This window comes from Crinia signifera, chromosome 7, assembly GCF_055691185.1.
Source record: "Crinia signifera chromosome 7, ASM5569118v1, whole genome shotgun sequence".
Lineage (NCBI taxonomy): Eukaryota > Metazoa > Chordata > Amphibia > Anura > Myobatrachidae > Crinia > Crinia signifera.
The window spans coordinates 71,698,734-71,718,238 of NC_139223.1; the positions used below are offsets into that span (position 1 = coordinate 71,698,734).

General features: G+C 38.0%; 1 protein-coding gene across 3 annotated transcripts in view; it reads left to right on the forward strand.

Annotated features, from left to right (window-relative positions):
• SHISA9 (shisa family member 9) overlaps window positions 1-19,505 on the forward strand; it is a 384,122-nt gene that overhangs the window by 213,288 nt on the left and 151,329 nt on the right. The window contains exon 3 of one of the 3 annotated variants that reach the window (XM_083153318.1): window positions 4,039-4,131. The exons of 1 other annotated variant lie outside the window; for it this stretch is intronic. In XM_083153318.1, coding sequence (XP_083009444.1) covers window positions 4,039-4,131 — 93 coding nt within the window. The remainder of the gene's footprint in view (window positions 1-4,038; window positions 4,132-19,505) is intronic. One more of the 3 variants, XM_083153319.1, reaches the window with a different exon arrangement.

Here is a 19,505-nt window from a genome sequence, read left to right on the forward strand (position 1 = left end):
TAATCCCCTTAAATGTTACTTACTATTTTATACCAGTATATGTGCTACTTGCAATTGCACTTATCTGATTTGTTATAATAACATGGTCTTATATGTTATTACATGTTTTACTTATATACATGTGATTTTTACTGTATATAAACTACCTTCCTCTGCAGAATTTAAGGTACAAGTAAGTGTGCATGTGACTGTTGTGCATATTAATGGCATATACTAAGCACAATACTTGCCAGCAGTGGTGGATATTGCCTATGTGAGGCAGAACTGCAGCCCTCAGTAAAATCCACCAACTTGCTCAGCCCTAGTGAAGCCGGAGCATACTCCATGAGAATGCACTGGCTCACTGTAACTTCCTATTGGAAGTTCAACCTGCCAGTCCCCAGAAGTAAAGGCAATTCCATTGGGAGATGTTTCCTCCATTCTGGAAATTCTATTCCAGACTGTGATAAGCAATAGGACACCACTCCCTCTGTTCTGTGCAGCCCAAGCCATCTTATATGGGCTTCACTCGTGGTTTTTACGCAGGCGCAGTACCGTCACTGCTACTTCCTGTTAACCAAGTTGTACAGGTGCCAGGACCATAGCTGGTGGTGGAAACCCACTGATATGGTCAGCGACAGTGCAGCCAGAGGTAGCCCCTCTTTTACATCCAGGTAAGTGCCGCTGCTGCTAGCCGGTACTACATATGTCCTTATTAGTGAGTTTAATTTCTTTTGGATATGTCTACAATGTTATATGTATTAAGTTTAGGTTAGATATCTAGTAAAAGAATGAACAACAAATATTTCAGCACTTGTGGTCAATACTGCCTTGATTACCACTTCTATAGTACATTTGTAATCTATATTGCTAATGTAGTAAGAAATACATGCTCTACAAAATTATATGCAACACTGTACCAGATGCTTCAGTGCAAGGCAAAGTCTGCTGGATAATTCAGGCGTTTCTTCCCAGACAAATCTGTGTAGCGCCAGAGGTATTTCAAATATGAAAACATTTTTTAAATATGTCGGCAAAGAACCTATGCTATAAATTTGAACAATCATCCATTTCTAATCCAAATAATCCAGAGTTCCAGTTAAGACTATCTGTAAATATATTGCAGGTGGGGCAGCCAGGAATAAATGTAATATTTAAGAACAGAGGGAAAGAAAAAAGTATTCTTATATGGGGCACTCACTGGATTCATCTGTAATACTGGATCTCTATCTATCTGGGCCGCCATATTAACTTGCTAGTTTGTGGCCACCTGGGAAACAGTATGCCAGGAAGAGTGTATTCTGTCCGCGGAGTACCTGCACTGTGGGGGCACTTATGTACCTGCACTGTGGGGGCATTTATGTACCTATATTATGAGGGCATTTATGTACCTGCACTGTAGGGGCATTTGTGTACCTGCATTATAAGGGCATTTATGTACCTGCACTGTGGGGGCATTTATGTACCTGCACTGCGGGGGCATTTATGTATGTGGAACTCAGTTGCCCTAATTTGAATATTAGAGACAACTGTGCTCCGTAATATAAATTGATATTATTTTGTGGCCACACCCCTTCCCCATGAAGCCACTCTTCTATATTTTTGGCTTGAGCACCCACCAGCAAAAACATAAATCGGCACCTATTTATCTATCTGTCTATCCTGTAATTGATTCAATTTAGTGTTTTTGCTAACTTGATGCAGTCTATGTTGGACATTATAGTGGCAACCCATTTTCAAGATCTTTAATAAATGAAATTATCTGTAGAAGTTTTCTCTTCTGGGACAGAACATAAATTAGTTTTCTCTATTTTTCTTTTTCTTTTGATTATTTGATTATTTTTTGTTTCTTCATTTTACATTTATTAATTTTGATGATACTCTAAAGGTAGATTATATTATGAATCATCAGAGTATTCTGTTTCATATTGTTTAATTATTCTTAGAACATTAAGTATTTGATGATTAGTGTGAGATTTAAAATATAAAACATATAATAATGGATGATATTACTAAATAACAATGCAATATACTCATTAAGTTTTAAAGATGATATTTTTGAAATATCAGACATTTTCAAAGTTATTTTAAAAAGTTTCTATGCTTCCATGGTAACTGTTGCTCAGGTAAGTTTTATGTCTCAGTAACTTTTATTGTAATTGCCTAAAATGATATTTTTAAACATTTGATTGATGTAATTTGCAGTCTTTTGTATATTACTAATGTGATTGGTTAATTAATACATTTAGAGGAAAATAAACATAAAATGTATATTCTACATGAATAAAATAAGGCTTATTTTGTGTCGGAAAGATGCTTGATTTAAAGCTTTCTTGTTAAAATAGATGATGTGTTTTACCCATTCGATGGCACTTGGATGGTGTTAATTGACATACTGTATAGATTGATGGGCAATAGCTTATTAAGATTACCCTCCTTTTCTGGACACAAGCTACTTAGGGCCACATGTACTAAGATTTAAAAGTGATAAAATGGAGAGTGAAAAATGATGAGCTGATTGGTTGTTGGTTTATCAAACACAGCCTGTGACATGGCAGCAAGGAGCTGATTGGCTGGTGGTTTATCACTCTCCATTTTAGCACATTTCCAGTTTAGTACATCTGGCCCTTATGGTGAGTGATTTGAAAGTATTATTTGGGATCATTAGTATAATTATATTAAGTGACTAATCTAACTTGCTCATCATAGTGAAATCTGGAAAATACAGAGGCTGTTAGAAACTTTGTGAGCCCTATTATCAAAAGTAAATCCAGTATGTATTGAATAATTAACCCCAATGTAAATAATATTGATATTAGAAGTCAGAGACTTATTTTGAAACCATATAAAGGGTTGTTGGTCTCTCTTTACATAAGACCACACATCAGGAACATGTAAGTCATTAATCAACAAGAACTTTGAGACATTACAACTATATTCTGTTCCTATTACATGTTATATTCTTTTGTGTTTAAGGGCCAGATGTATTAAGCTTAAAAAAATGTTAAAATAGAGAGTGATAAACCACCAACCAATCAGCTCCTACCTGCCATGTCACAGGCTGGGTTTGAAAAATGGCAGGTAGGAGCTGATCGGCTGATGGTTTATTACTCTCCATTTTATTACTTTTCAAGGCTTAGTACATCTCGCCCTAAACAACACCAATGTTACAAATTTCCAAAATATGTTACAATCTTGCTAGTAAGGACAGAATATGATAACAGCTAGCAGTGTTCCGAAACCTTTATTGTGTGTCTGGGATGTTTTAGTTTGTTTGGGAGACAGAGGGGTACATTTACTAAGGTGGGTATAATTGAAGATGGGATGTTGCCCATAGCAACCAATTAGATTCTATCTATTATCTTCTAGAAGGTGTTATATTAAATTAGAAGTAGAATCAGATTTGTTGCCCATAGCAACATCTCAACTTTAATAGAATTCCCAATTTAGTAAATTTACTCCAGAGACGTTAATGATATGGGATATAAGAATATGTTTTTTTAACAACCTTCAATATATAGTGCTTCTGTATATGTGATATACAGTAGTGTTCATTCTAGCACCCACCATCTTTGAAAACCCATGCAGTTCCTCTTGCCTGCCTGGAGTGTCGCTGTCTGCTGTAGTTCTTTTAGCACAGTGTCGTGTGTATGTCAGCACTGATATGCAAACCAGACCTGTGCTAGAAACACCACACCAGAAAGCGACACCCCAGGCAGACAACAGGAACGGCATGAGTTTTCAAAGATGGCGGTGCTAGAATGAACACTATGTGATTAGTACCTAACAGACTTTTCCTTTTACTGTATTAATTATCTGTATAAATGACCAGTTCAGATAGTTTCTCCTATGGACTGTTTTAGATTTATTGATATGGATATCCTATGCTCTTTGCTTTGCAATGCATGTACAGTACCTGTTAGATAACCTGTAGTTAGCTTTGTCTCTTTTTGTATATTTGACCTCCCTGTCTGTTGTCATTGCTTCTTTGTGACAAGATGTTATGATTGTAACGCCATGAAGCCAAACCTGAGTAATTAAAACACTCATTTCATACAGCAGGTTGGCCCTTGGATCAAACCAATCCCATTTTCTTCAGCGACCTTGGAGTACAACGTCATCATCCCTATGCTAATCTGTCCTTGTATGTTGGTATGTAAGAAACAATTGCTACATGTAAGCTCTAACAAGCAGGGCCCTCTCTACTATCAAAATCAGGTCTGCACCTTATCTGTTTTCTTTTTTTCTAGATGATTTGTTATACAGAATGTCTAATGCCGCAGAGCTATGTAGTCTGCAGAAGAGAGTTTAGCTTCATCTATACATTAATATTTGCTTATTGCTGTCATATTTGCAAAAGCTACAGTTAATGGAATATTAAGGAAGAATCTTACGGATTCTCTTCAGAAGCAAATGTCACCTTAAGTGCTCTGGAAGTACCACATTGTGATGCTGAATTTGTTATCATTTCTCATCAAAGTAATCTGTCAGCTATTATCACAAGGGCATGATGACAAGCTTTCATATTAAACATCCAATGCCTTTGTTGTATCTAGTAAGAACTTTACTCATTAAATGTTACATGACAAGTATTATTTTTAAATTATTAATTTGAATTTAAATTGCCTGTCTTTAATTGTTAACGACTGCAGATTTACAAAGTGGATCACTTTATTAAATGCTAAACTCTTGTTACCCTCATGCATGCATAGGGCATAGTTTACCTATTACTCAGGGGAGTCATGTGCGTATTTTCTATGGCTCCGGGTCATGGTGTGTTTATTGTTTCTTATGTCGGGCTTTTATCAATGCCTGATATAGATGTTTGATCTACTGTATGGGTAAATTAGTCTTCAGCAGTGGTACCCAAACCTTCTTCATTCATGGCACCCTAAAGCATCAGCATTTAAATCACTGCACCCTAAGGAGAAAAGTTCTTCAAATAAAATATTACATTAAGTATGTTGTGCCTAACTGTCATCATTGATTACATATCTCCCAACATAACCCATCCCAGGAGGGACAAAAAGTTTAGGAATTTGAATTAGATTGTCTGTTCTCATAAACAAAGCCCTCTTCCCTGCTGTGCTTTATTTCCTTCACTTACTGTATACCATCATCTCCTTACTATTAACAGTACCAAACCTTTGGGTTTGGCCACCTCATTTGGGTCTGATGCAACAATGTTTATAAAGCTTGTCCTTGTTCTGCAATTGTTTTGTACTTCGTTTTTTGTGTGTATGTGTTTATACTGTTCCTATTTATGTATGTTCTAATGTGCTATTTACCACTTGTGATGCCATACAAGCAGTACTTATTAAATGACTAAGCAGGATATTGAAATGTATAATTTATGCTCAGTATATTGGTTGATTTTATTTAAGAAAGTCTTAATAGTTGCAAACTCATACCTCCCAACTTTCAAACCCCCCTGAAATTTGGGTGTGTGGCCTAGTGACAAGGGGGTGTGGCATTCAAATTACATCACTCCAGAGAGGCCACGCCCCTGTTTTTCTGCTGTGGGGGCATGGCCATCAGTTTCATGAGCTGCTGGCCATGCCCCTAGCCCCTCCGCGTCTATTAACAGCTGCCCGACAGGTTGTACAGGGACTCCCACCTGCCTCCCCCCTGCTGTGGGACACTGCTGGCCCCAGACAGGATGTGAAAAACGTCCCCAAAAAATGTGACGTTCCCTGCAGAAAGCCGGACAGTTGGGAGGTATGGCACACTTCACATAGTATGAACTGAGATGTAAAGGCAGTTCATAGAGATAACAAAAATGTAACTAAAATGTTGTTCATTATTATGCCACTTTTTTTAAAGCAAATTAGCTTTACTTCAGATGGGAGATCTATTTCACTTGGGATGTTGTTATGGGCAACCGCAACCAATCAGATACTATCTATTATCTACTAAATAAATAAGACGATTGGTTGCCCATAGCAACATCCCATGTAAAATAGACTTCCCATCTTAGTAAATTTCCCACTCAGTTTCTTAGCACCAAGTAAGTTTGGGATATGCTCATGGGCGTATTATTCTGAAAATAAACATATTACAAATTCCTAGAAAACACACACACACGCCTACACAAACACACACATCTTAATAGACCTTAAGCACTTATATATATATATATATATATATATAATATATATATATATATATATATATATATATATATAAAAAAATAAATGCACTCCAGATATAATATTTTAAGTACTACACATACTGTATGTGAGATTCTGATATATTACTTCTTGTTGAGAGAGGATAATAATTGAGCAAGATAATGGTCATTTCAGGACACAATTTAGCATATTCAAATATGATTCTCGGTTTTTGAAACTGTTACCTAATTTAAACAGTAAGACTGCATGCCCTAAAATTGCAACAGATGTGACGTAAATGCTCTTTTAGATAATATAAGCCAAGAAAAGTAAATGTACTGTAACCATGGCAAGATGTAAATTCACTTGGAAGTGCTATCACAAAATTGCAAGCATTTGCATGACGAGCTTTCCCTGATAGAAATACGTGTTTAACACATATGTTTTAAGGTTTGAGGATTACATTCAGCTCGTCTAACTTTTCTGTTAAATCTGATGATCAAAAAAAAAAAACCCATACTACCTTATTACTCACAGTAGGGTACCCTTTATCTTTGTATGATTTTTGTAGGGGAACCTTTGGGTTGCCACTATGTGTTTGTGTCATCTTGCACTTTCAAGCTACTGACATTCTGCTAAGAGGATCAAGTAAGTATGTTCACTATGGGATGGGTCACTGCTTGAGGTATGCCACATATAATATCAGCAACTGCTTGTACTGTACATCCTATTCGCACTATTTTGTGAATAAGATACACTGTAATGTAAAAAAGATGCAAGCAAAGACACGCTATTGAGTCACACAGAGCTCACACATTATGTGTAACTTGTAGTACATGGAGAATAGATACATGTGGACACATCTGTGTGGATGTGGCATACAGGTCTCAATATGGTCCTGCTTCACCAAAAATGTATACATACCCACACAAAAATCCACATAACTCATGAAGATAAAAAGCAAATATAGCTGAAACTGGTTTGAAGCAAGCAACTTATTTGGATTAGTTCTTTTGTATGGCCAATATGTTGAAGGAACCATGTAAATTGCAGAGACTTGTCTTCAGGTGTACAGTCCAACAGTCCAGTGTGTCCAGTAAAGGCAATTAATAATGTATGTAAGCAATGTACTGTAATAGTGTTTGAACCAATCTCCCGTTTAACCTTTCAAGTGCATGCTTAGCTGAAAAAGAAAATCTGTCCGGCGCTGTCTGGTTGGCAAATTTAGTAATTAACACAGTTTAAGTACTGGACCAAAAATTAAACAGTTTTACTCAGTCTTTACTTTAACCAACTGCTGCTGTTTTGTGAGGGGTTGCTCAGACTCCTCAGAGAAAAAAGTTAAGAATCAAACATAACAAACCAAAACTGCACATAGGTTAAAGTTTGTTAAACAATAAAAAACATTAATTATCAATTTAGAATCTGGATAACTGGAAAGTACAATACATGCATATTGTCAAAAATAGGCCTTAGTAGTACAATTAAAAAATAAAATAAAAATAAATAAAACTGAACACAGAATACTAATTAAACCAAATGGCTCCATCGAATTATGAAAGGTTAGTACTGCTTTAAGCGAAGTTAGTAAACAATGTTACTTGTTAAAGTTATCATAAGCAAGCGGAGAATCAACTTGATGTATCCATATTAGTTATTTGTTAAGATGAAGTCCTGCGACAACAGGTATAAGACTATAAGCTGTTGTTTAGATCTTTGGTCACTTTTCAGACCATGCGCAGACGGAAATAATGAAATGATTAGTCCCAATAGTATGGTATGTGGTTAGATAACAGTTTAAACATGTCCAGATAATATGTCTGGCCAGACAATAAATAGAACAGTACCTTACAGCTTGACACAGAGTGGTTAGTCCCAAATCTCCCAGTTGCTGGTGCTTATTAACCCGGAACTGCAACTTTATCCAGAGTTGAAATTATGGGTGTCCACTGTAGGTAAGAAAGTAATATTTTCCTGTGTAAAATCTAAAAGATATTGTAGTCTCTCAAGCAATTTACTGTAATAGTGTTTGACCCAATCTCCTGTTTAACCTTTCAAGTGCATGCTTATCTTACTAAAGCCCTTTATGTAGCTGTGAAAACACAATCTCAAGAGCAGGTGTGGGTTCCCCCTATGTCTTCATGTTATACACAAGGGGATAATAAACGCCTTTAAGTGGCTAATGGCTAATGTAAGATGTTGCTCTTACTGTAGCTGGCAAGATGTCTCTTGACAAACCCATTTCTTAGTCTAGCAAGAAGAAAACTTTTCCAGATGGTGAAGGCCAACAGCTCTGTACTCTTGAAAGAATCATGGTCCCTACCAAAATTTTTTGTCTCACTGGAATTCAGTTTGCTTTAGAGTTCCTTCTAATTACATGTTCTGTGCTACTTTTTGGCAAATAAGCTTTTTGATTTGCTCCATCTCAAGTTTTTAAAGAGGGGCTCTCTTCTAGACAAAGATGCTTGCCTGCATCTTTTCTCTCCCTTTTCATGAATACCTATCTTGAACCTGTCTCCTATTTAGACGCTGATTGTAATTACTAATTGGTTAATTGCTCTAATTAACAGATTTGAATTCCCCTCTGGTTGCCTAGCAAAATATTAATTATTTTCTTATTTTCTTTGATATTCTGTGTGCTATTTTGTCTTTAGTATTGGGTCACTCAATAATGTTGCCCACTATTTGTTCATAATCCTCCCAATGCCATTACAACTTGGACCAAATTGATTATTCCATATTATATCGTTTTGTGATTAAAGCCTATTGTTTCATTATATTTTCTTTATATTTATTCACTATCCTTTGTGTGTGATTTTGAACAATTGAGATTGTGGCTTCAAAACGTAATATATTGGAGTTATTCCTGTGGGCTCTATATAAATAGCTTTTTGGGATTTTAATGAGATATTTGTAGCATTAATTACTCACAATCACCAAATAACAATTAACATTCAAAGCCTTATGATATTTTAGCAGAGATTTGATTATCCTCATTAATATACATAGTTAAAACGCTTCCCTACCTTACTCTAACCAGATACAAAGTTGAGCTGATTATCTTTCAAATAGTTAGAAAACTTCATAAATCATACGTTACTTTTTTCCCATATTATTAAAAGTGTCAATAATAAACCTTAAACAAAATTCCAAATTATCTTCCCTATTGAAAAATATATCACAACTAAGCAATAAGATACGACTGGGCAAGAAATCAGCACATTTCATTATTTTTAGGTCAAATTTTGAATCGACCTGTTCAGGTAAAGTGCCGATTTTTCACTTAAGCAAAAAATTCAGCATGGACAAAAAACACATGGATTAGCAAATTACTTGCCAATCCATGTGTTTTCAGAGAAAAAAGCTGCAGGTGTCCCGACAGGGGGGGTGAGCGCAAACAAGCCCCTTGCATGCTCGGTGGCTCGCTTCGCTTGCCACAGGTTATTTTCTTCCTCTATGGGGTCGTGGACCCCAAAGAGGGAGAATAGCCCCTGTCAGTCGGGATTCCGCCGTCGGAGTACTGATCGTCGGAATCCTGACTGTCGGCAAGTCATCCGGCACCCCAGGAGATTAAATGTGTTCTTTATACAGTATTATCATTATAGCACCAGGTTGTAAATATTTGAATAATAATCTGCGTATTCAGACAGGTTACTAGTCAAAACTGTAATATTGTCTTTAGCCTTCCATTTAGAAAATTGATTAGTTGTACATTTATCAAATGCATGCAGTTCAACTTGAATATTTACTATGTTTGGTCTGGGGTTAATTAAATAGTTCAAACCCCTCAAGAGCAATACAGTACAATATGCTAATTTTCTGTTAACTCACAGTGAAAAAAAATTACATATTTGGCATTTGTACATTTAAGAATCTCTTCAGTTACCCCTGCTGTTTTTCCTTACCTGAGAATAGATTATTTACTTTTTAATATCAGTCTCACGTCTCTGGTCTCATTTTTATTTGTAATTGTTATTTTTTACATGTAATGATTCTGCTGTATAGTATTTACAGGATGCGGTAGACTTCCTGGCAGTCAGGATGCAGGCGTTCATACCGACACCAGCATCCCGTCTGCCGTCCAAACCCCTGTGCCAGACCTCAGTATAGATCGGATGCCAATGTCATAATATCGGATAAAATTTTAGGCTGGGGGGAGTGGAAGGTTAGGGTTAAGCTATGGGGAGCAGGGGTTAGGTCTAGGCACCAAGAAGAGTTTTTTTTTTACATTTAATGATTCTGCTTTGTATTTCTATGTGTATGAAGACTATATTTACTTTCTATGATGTACAATATGGGCCTTCTAATCAGCACAAAGTCAGTTTTGTTGGTTGTTGAATATCTGATGACTGGAGAGAATTTTGTCCTTGGCATTCTGTAGCTTTTGAGAGAAAATAGAACAAAATATGTATTGAACCTTGTTCTTATTTTCATGTTCTCATCATCCTCACATGACAATTTTGAACCAATTTTTATTCCTGATTTTTCCTTTCGACTTTGAACTTCTCTTCAGTATTGGATCATGTACAGTATAGTAAATGGTTGCTTTGGTGTCTCTCTACAATGACACCTATTGGTCATTTTAGAAGTTGCATTTGAAATGTGTTTATCCTACAGTAAATACCATTTTTTCCCTCAATAAACATGCACCTTTGTATGTGTGCCATATCATTTGAGCATTGTACTTATCGCTTTCAATATTTTTTGGACTTCATCCATCATTTTGAGCCTTCCAAGTTACTTTAATGTTCTTGACAATTTTCACTATATTTTAAAATACTGGAAAAACAAAAATATATTTATTTCTGCAATTCTATTAATCCATTTATCTAATTATCTAAGTTTTCATCATTTTAAAGTATCGTGTACCTAGAATCTATTCCCATTCAATATTTAGAGGCCCCTTTCTAAGATACCATGTGAATTTATGTAAATTTCTTAACCTCATAGAAGAGTTGATGATATTGAACATATTTCTATATATTTTTATATTAAGAACATTTTTTTAAAGAACAGCTGTGCCATATTCAGCTTCTGTCGGGATTGTTCTAAGCCATTATTGCTAGTTTAAAATCCTTTTCATGCATGTGTTTTATAATTGAACTGAGCAATTTACATGTTGTCTTGAGAATCTACAAGATATAAAAATGCATTTTAAGATAATTAAGATTTTAATTATTACTGAACTTGCTAGTTGTTTTCCTTTGTTCTTTTTAGAGATTGAGGATGAATATGAACTGAGTTTAGATTTGAGTTTGGACACACCTCTTTCTAAAATCTAAATCTCTAATCTCTGCATATTAAAATTGCCGTACCTGCAGAAACAAAGTTACTTACTATTCTTTTTTGCTTTGCACCCAACTCTGCATTATGCCCTTGTACACTTCAATTTTGCATTTTACTGTTAGTCCATAAATAGAGCTAGAATTATAGATGTTGTCATGCTTATCATTGCTGCAATTTCATACTCATTGCGGCATGCTATATTATTCACTGCATAAGCCCGGTGACTGCCCATACAAATTAATGAAGTGCTCATATGCAGGCCTACATCTCACTTATGGGGACACATGTTGCGCTATCCATGCTATGATGTGGAGTGTGGCTACATATGTATGACAATGTCAATTTCTTTCTGTATGACAAGGTCAATTTCTTTCTAAACAATCTCATTATGTATAGTATAGTGAGTGCAGAGAAGGGAAAGGGGGTGGGGGCATGATAGAAACTTTCAAATGTATCAAAGGTTTTAATAAGTTCCAGGAGGGAGACATTTCTCCTGAATTGCTCATGAGAATGACATACAACTGCAAAGTGAAGGTAAGCCAATGGAGAGGTTCTATGAGAAAGGATGACAGTAGGAATAGAACCCATCATACATTAGCATATCCTAATAGCTGTTTCTTGGACTTATGGCACCTGGAGTATCTTACATATATGATTATTATAATTAACTTGATTTCCAACCTTCATTATTACTGATTCCAGAGAAGTACAATGATTTACATTGTGTTTAGCTAAATATTTGTAGTAAAGCAATATATTTATTCCAGTAGACACAGCAGATGTATGAAGTTTACTTCAAGAAGTAATACATTTGAGTCCCAAATCTTCCCATACCAGTTTGACATGAACCTCATATTATTACCCTTTATTATTGGAAGACTCTGTATAATCTTAAAACACTTTATTATTATTATTATTATTATTATTAAACATAATAATAGGATTGTCCTGAGATAAAGATTTTCTAGTGCTGCTATAGGAAATCTTTTATCTAAGCAATTTACTAGTAAACCTCCACGTTGGTGAACATAAGTATAACCCATGGTTGTGCTTCCACTTCCCAGAAAAAGAAAAAGAAAGAAAATTAAGAAAATAAAATGTATTTGCTGGAATTCAGAGTAGTAAAAGGTATAAAAAAACAATTATATGAGTATTCTCTGCTAGTGCCATCCTGATATGGTAAATGACATATGTATTGCGCCAATTCTTATTAACCAGACTCTCCCATGCTTTGTGGAAGCTTTCGAGAGAGAAAAAGGAAATTTCTTTGGTGGCAGCAGATGGCCTTAATTGATATGAACTTAGGGTTTTTCACTAAATAATAAACAACATACCCATTGGTCTATTTGTGGCTCTTAATCTAACTGTGGCTTCTACTTTTTTTTATATAATAATGCAGCATCATTAACATGAGGTACAGTAGTGTCAGGTCACCAAAGCTATAGTATTTCTATAGGACACACTGTAAATACTACCACTGCCAATTAATGTACAGGTTAATTATCACAGGTCCTTGCATTTCAGTCTACATATCAGAGTAGGCATGATTATAGGTAAGTCTTTGATAAATATATATAATGCGTTAGTATTAGGGATGACAGGGACCATATGTGATGAGGCTCATATTGATATGTTAGATGGACAAACATGGCCAAAAATATTCTAAGTGGCCTATAATATTTATCAACATTATTTTTACTAATATAAAGTGAAAATGGGTGTTTATTTTACTAAAATATAGTAAATTAATTTTTCATGAAAAACTGCTTCAAACCCTTTTTTAAATTCACATATATTCTGTAATCAGATCAATGTTACCATGCTTGTAATGGGAAATGCGATCTGGAGGAATTTACAGAAAAGAAAAATGTAAAAAAAAACCCCACTGCAATGAGCCCTGTGATAATATCACTATCTTCAGATAGTGTCATCAAGGGGGTCACTGCAGTTCCCCTATGTCTGTGAGCGCTTCCAGCCATTGGGCTTCTGCATGACCCCCCGGTGCACTAAAACAGGGGTCCTTAAACTATTTCGCTCTGGGACCCCATCCGACAATAAAAATAATGACAGGACCCCAGCAAGTTACTGCAGAAGGTCATCACATCACATGTGTAGTCAGCAGACGGCACATACATGGCAGCATTGTGGAGGCACAAAATGATGGGAGGAGTAACAGACAATCCAACAGATATTTCAGACACCTTTAATCACTGACTGAGATTAGAAAAGTCAACAGCCTGATGGTCAGCAACATGGAGTCGCGACCCCATGATGAGAAGGTTGGGACCCACTTTGTGGTCAGGACCCACAGTTTGAGAACCGCTGCACTAAAGTGATGCTGCAAAGCACACAGGAGTGATGAGGCAAATGGGATGTGGAGTACACAGGGATGGTGAGTTGTATAAACAAACTGGGAAATAGGAGGCGGTGGTGTACATATTTTGGAAGATATAGACACAGTAAGTAAAAATATTATGAGAGAACGCCCCAATCAACATTTTTGTGGATCAGGCAATATTATTCAATGTGGAAAAAAGAGCCATACTCCTGACACCTCCAACAAAGAAGGGTGTGTTTGTGTGTGTAGAATATATCCTATGTACTGTAGGTAGCTTGGTTGGAACTGAACAGCAGTGCTAGCAATAAAGTGCATTCCTATACTAATGGAAGATGGGGCAGTTCCCAAAGAGATCTTCATCCATGTATGTGTTTTTAGTTACAATAATTACATTTAACTGACAATTATGTCTGGAAGAGATATAAATCTATTGAGGTTTTCATGATTTACGTAGAGAAATGTATGGCCTAGCCGCACCCAATCTTGCTGCCCCAAGTCTCAAGGCAAAGGGGCATCTGATTTATTTGACCTTACACCAAAACAATATTCTGCAAGCTTCTATGAGTACTGACCCTCATTGCTTCAGCAAGTTCATTACCCTGATTTCCTGAAGCGTGCTACAGTGCAAATAATAATAATGATAATAATAAAATTATTATTAATAATAATAATTATAATAATGATAATCATCATCAAAATATAAAACATTAAATTGGATAGTTTCTTTCTTTTCTCTATTAGATTTGTTTTATAGTTAAACATTTGAAAACTGATTTATGTGATTGAGTTTATTGTTTCTTCTTGAGTTGTATAGTGTTTCTGCCACACACCTGCTGATATCTTAAATTTCCAATCTTTATAGATAATCATTTATAAGGCCATTAACGGTAGGAACAATCTTGTGCTATACCGTGCTTGGTTTCCCGGCAGTAACTGAATTTTTACAACTTATTAGTCACGGAACATACTGGGAAAGGAGAGAACAGCCTAATTTCCTATTGTAAACCACTTTGTAAAATATGTGAATAGCCTTATTGGATTTATATAAAACCTCAGGTGTTCCTTTCTAATCTCAGTCTGTGTTTTGTCAACAGCATTAATTCACTGTTTAATGAAACTGTCAACTCTAATTACAATTTTAAAATTATGATTGTAACTCTTTAATTCTACAATGCTTTAGGAGAATAACAAATCATCCATCTGACCGCAGTAAAGCACCTGCTTCTCTCATTGGTTAATTGAGGTGGTTTTCTTCACTGTTGACAGTAGAGCATAAATGCATCTTCTGAAATGCATTATTAGACTTCACATCTTTTATTTCATTAAGATGTGTCTTTAGATTACAGTATTTTTTGTTGGGTGAAGAATTTGAATTGGTCATTCAAGGACAATGAAATCATATCCAGCTGAAGATTAGTGCTGCATGTCACATCTTATTACATCCAGTGGTTCTCTTGTTTGATAATCATCCTTCTTTGAGTGCATTGTCTTCACTGGCTACTTCTAGGAAATAAGACACACATTATGTAATGCATTATTAGAGACTTGTTTCTGTGCATCTGCCTGACAACAAATTAATGATTGACATTGCAGCTCATTAAATTTGTCTCTCTTTCATTCTGGTTTTGATAGGTGCATAGAGGGAAGATTACATAAATATCATTCATCTATATGGGAAAAAAGCCATGTTAGCAAATGTCAGTACAGGTGCAGAGATATTCAAGCACAAGCTTTGCTTAGTGAGTGTTCCTTCGTCCATTGGACAGGTGTGTTCATTGCACCATAGAGATGAATGATCTTTTGGTCCTATTCTGATTGACATGCTCCCCTGCGCATATGCAGCCACGGCGAATAGATTATTTGCTGGTCACTCACACACAACAGTGCGGGTGGGCGGCATGGGGCGTCGGGCCGGGGGATTCAACCCTTGGGACCAACCAGCACTGGGTGTTCTAATGGTAATTCCCCGTTGACGGGGGTGCGGGGGGCGGGCAGCTGAAGTCAGCGGATGTGAACTGCCCGCTTCCCACACAGGGTGACCACAGAGGCTGCAAATGGATGTTTTATGCAATATTTTTTTTAAATTTGCATGCCTGCGGATGGTGGCATGCGGGGAGGGGGAAGGGGGTTTCACAGCCTTATGAGTCAACTGGAATAACCTCCTTTGTGTGACAATTCATCTCTCTCATATGTACTTATATCAGTAATACAGCAGGTCAGACCAATATATAGAATACTCAGGCCCACATACCATTATTGCTAAATACTGAGCAGCAAAACATAACTATAGTAGACTTTTGCCATATCTAAAAAATGGTAATTTTATGTTTTAGATAGTTCAGTGTGATGTCTTTACACAGCAGCTGATTGGTTGTGTGGTACATACAGCTTGGCTATGCAGATTAGTAGGTCTGTGGGATACCATGCCTTCAATGTGCGTTTTTTCTATAGCTACGCCTTATGTATCTGTATAACCTGCTATAATGATGAATCTATCCCTTCTCTCTACATAGAAAATGGCAAAGGGCTTTTTAGTGACCAAATGATAACTGAAATAATAATGTTTGACCTGACAGTAATATACTGTAGTAACTTGAATTGTAGCTTCCAATAGTGGCTACCAATAAATTCTGCTATTATTGTCCCACTGGAATTTATGTGTGAGCTGCTCTCTGTAAATTGAACACACAGGGGTACAGTGTGCGAAATATCAACGATTCTAAAAAAATAACAATGTAGTGCCAATTGGATGAAAGAAATCTGAAATATTTATTAAAAAACCATAAAAAGTCAAAGATCCCTTTCTTCCCCAAATGAAGGGGGAGAGGGGGGTGGGGTATTTAAAAAGAAGAGGAATAAATGGTGTAGTCCAGTTCATACAGTACCATATTAAGTAGAAGCAATACATCGATGGGTCCGTTCCTATGTTGTCTCCAAAATGAAAAGCTGTTTATTTGTAACCACCAGAGTGGTTATGGGACAAGATTTTTGTGGAGTAGCAATCTCCTGGTGTAACACCTGTATCCTAATTCAGGGCAAATGGAGGCCCCAGATGGGGGGCACCTGATGGTTGCCGGTGGTCACAAATGGACTGCAAAAAAAAAAGGGAGTCTGGTCCGGATCCAAATAGTGGAATGCAAATATGTTTGGGAACTGGATATGGGTATTCCTCTGGTCCACCAACGCGTTTTGCCAGGTCTCTGGCTTTATCAAGGTGATCTTTGACTTTTTATGTTTTTTTAATAAATATTTCATATGTCTTTCATCCAATTGGCACTACATTGTTATTTATTTAGAATTGTTGATATTTAGCGCAGAGTACCCCTGTGTTTTCTTTGTATTCTAACGGGGGCTGACTACCCCCTTTTCCACACTGCAGTTTGGCAGAGCACCTCTTATCCATTGCGCCCCCTACACCATTGGCTAACTTGTTACCCACTACCTTCCCAGCTCACTGTAAATTAGCTGTATTGCTTCATTGAAATGAAAGTGGGTACTGCTCCCTGCATACTATCTGTATTGTTCCATGGGAATGTACTGTATGTGTGCTCTGCTTTCTGTATACTTTCTTTATTGTTTCATTAGAATGTACGTGTTTTGACCTCTGTATACTGTCTATGTTGTCCCATTGGATAGATGGAATCTATGTGTGTTGATCTCTATAATGTCTGCATTAATCTATTAAAAGGCATGTGTGTCAATCTATGTATACTATCTGTATTGTCCTATCATCTATATATATATATTTGTAGTGTCCATTTGTGTGTCTCCAAAACACTGTCATCTGTTGGCAATGAGTGAAACTACATCTCTTTCTCTCTCTCACACATGCACAAACACAGAGGCAATCACAAGGCAGACTAGCTTTCAGAGCATTTGATTCAAGTGGTCTTACAAGTTGGCATATATGAGTATTTTGAGTGGGCTTGGAATGATTTTGGTCCCGTGACACTGGGCCGTTTGGTTCCAGTGTTATCTGCTCTCAAAGAACATGAACAGTCATGAAATTACATTTCAGAAATAAAAAATCGGTTGGTACTCTTTACCTAGAACGGCGCCCATCGCGGTGATCGCGACATCGCGGGCAGTACATAAACGGCCGCGACGCGATGCCCGCGATCACCGCGATTTTCCCATAGGGAACAATGTTAAAAAGCCTGATTGACCGCGATTTTGCATTCAATGCCTCAATGCCCGCGATTTTCACATAGGAATCAATGTTAAATGGGCTACAGAGCCCAAATAGGCACAATTAACCCTTAAATGTCCCCCCAATTTTTGTACGCCACCCCACGATCCACGCCAACCCGAAGCGTGGCGAGCGCAGCGAGCCCGCGAGGGGCGGCGGTACGCGTCCTCCGACCTTTTCATGCCCTACTATCCACGTCGGCGTGGAGTTGAGAATAGAATAGTGTGGCGAGCGTAGCGAGCCACCGAGCCCGAAGCGTGGCGAGCGCAGCGAGCCCCGCGAGGGGACGCGGATACCTTCACAGGTAAACGCGTCCCCTCGCGGGCTTCACAGGTGTCTGCTTTTCGCCACGGATACCTGTGAAGCCCGCGAGGGGACGCGTATAACTGTGAAGGTATCCGCGTCCCCTCGCGGGGCTCGCTGCGCTCGCCACGCTTCGGGCTCGGTGGCTCGCTGCGCTCGCCACACTATTCTATTCTCAACTCCACGCCGACGTGGATAGTAGGGCATGAGAAGGTCGGAGGACGCGTACCGCCGCCCCTCGCGGGCTCGCTGCGCTCGCCACGCTTCGGGTTGGCGTGGATCGTGGGGTGGCGTACAAAAATTGGGGTGACATTTAAGGGTTAATTGTGACTATTTGGGCTCTGTAGCCCATTTAACATTGATTCCTATGTGAAAATCGCGGGCATTGAGGCATTTGAAAGTAAAATCGCGGTCAATCAGGCTTTTTAACATTGTTCCCTATGGGAAAATCGCGGTGATCGCGGGTACACGATTTTTATGTACCCGCGATTTACCCGCGATGCCCGCGATTTTTTACCCCCGACGCCCGCGATTCTAATCGCGGGCGCCGTTCTAGGTAAAGAGTACCAATCGGTTTACCCACAATATCTCTGGAACCAAATGAGGGGGGGAGGGGGTGATAAAGAGAAATGAACGTCCAGCCAAACACCTGCTAACTGCCATGTTACAGGCTGTGTTTGAAAAAAGTCAGTAAGGAGCTGATCGGCTGGATGTTTATCTCTCTTTATCACCCTTGCATTTATCTCTTGTTAAGGCTTAATATATATGCCCCTATGTGTGCTGTCATCTCTGTAACCTATCTGTATTGTCCAATTGGAATGTATGTGTGCTCTGATCTCTGTATGCTATATCTGTATTTTCCTTTTGGAATGTTGTGTGCTGATCTTTGTGTGAGAGGGGTGTTGTGCGGATATGGTGTGGTGCCTGCTGCTGTGCAGATGTCTCCTGACCACTTACCTGTGCTGCACCCTCTCACCTTCAGGCCATGACAAACCATGGCCCTGGTAAACCTGGGCACCTGGATACGAAAACTTAGGAGGAAGGAGAGGTGATTCAGTACGGTTCTTCCTGGTTGCAGACCGATGCGCCCTCTGTCCCGCGACGTCTCTACAAAAGGAAGCTCCAGGGAGTGTCATCATAGGCACGTGGCCTCAGAACCCGGAGCGTTACCTATTGCACTTGTGCACCTAGGTGAAGACCTGACCCTGCACAGGAGCACAAGGTCCACGTACACCCTGAATGAAGAAGGAAGGGAGATAGGCAGAGACGGACACACAGAGGGACAAGATGACACTCACCG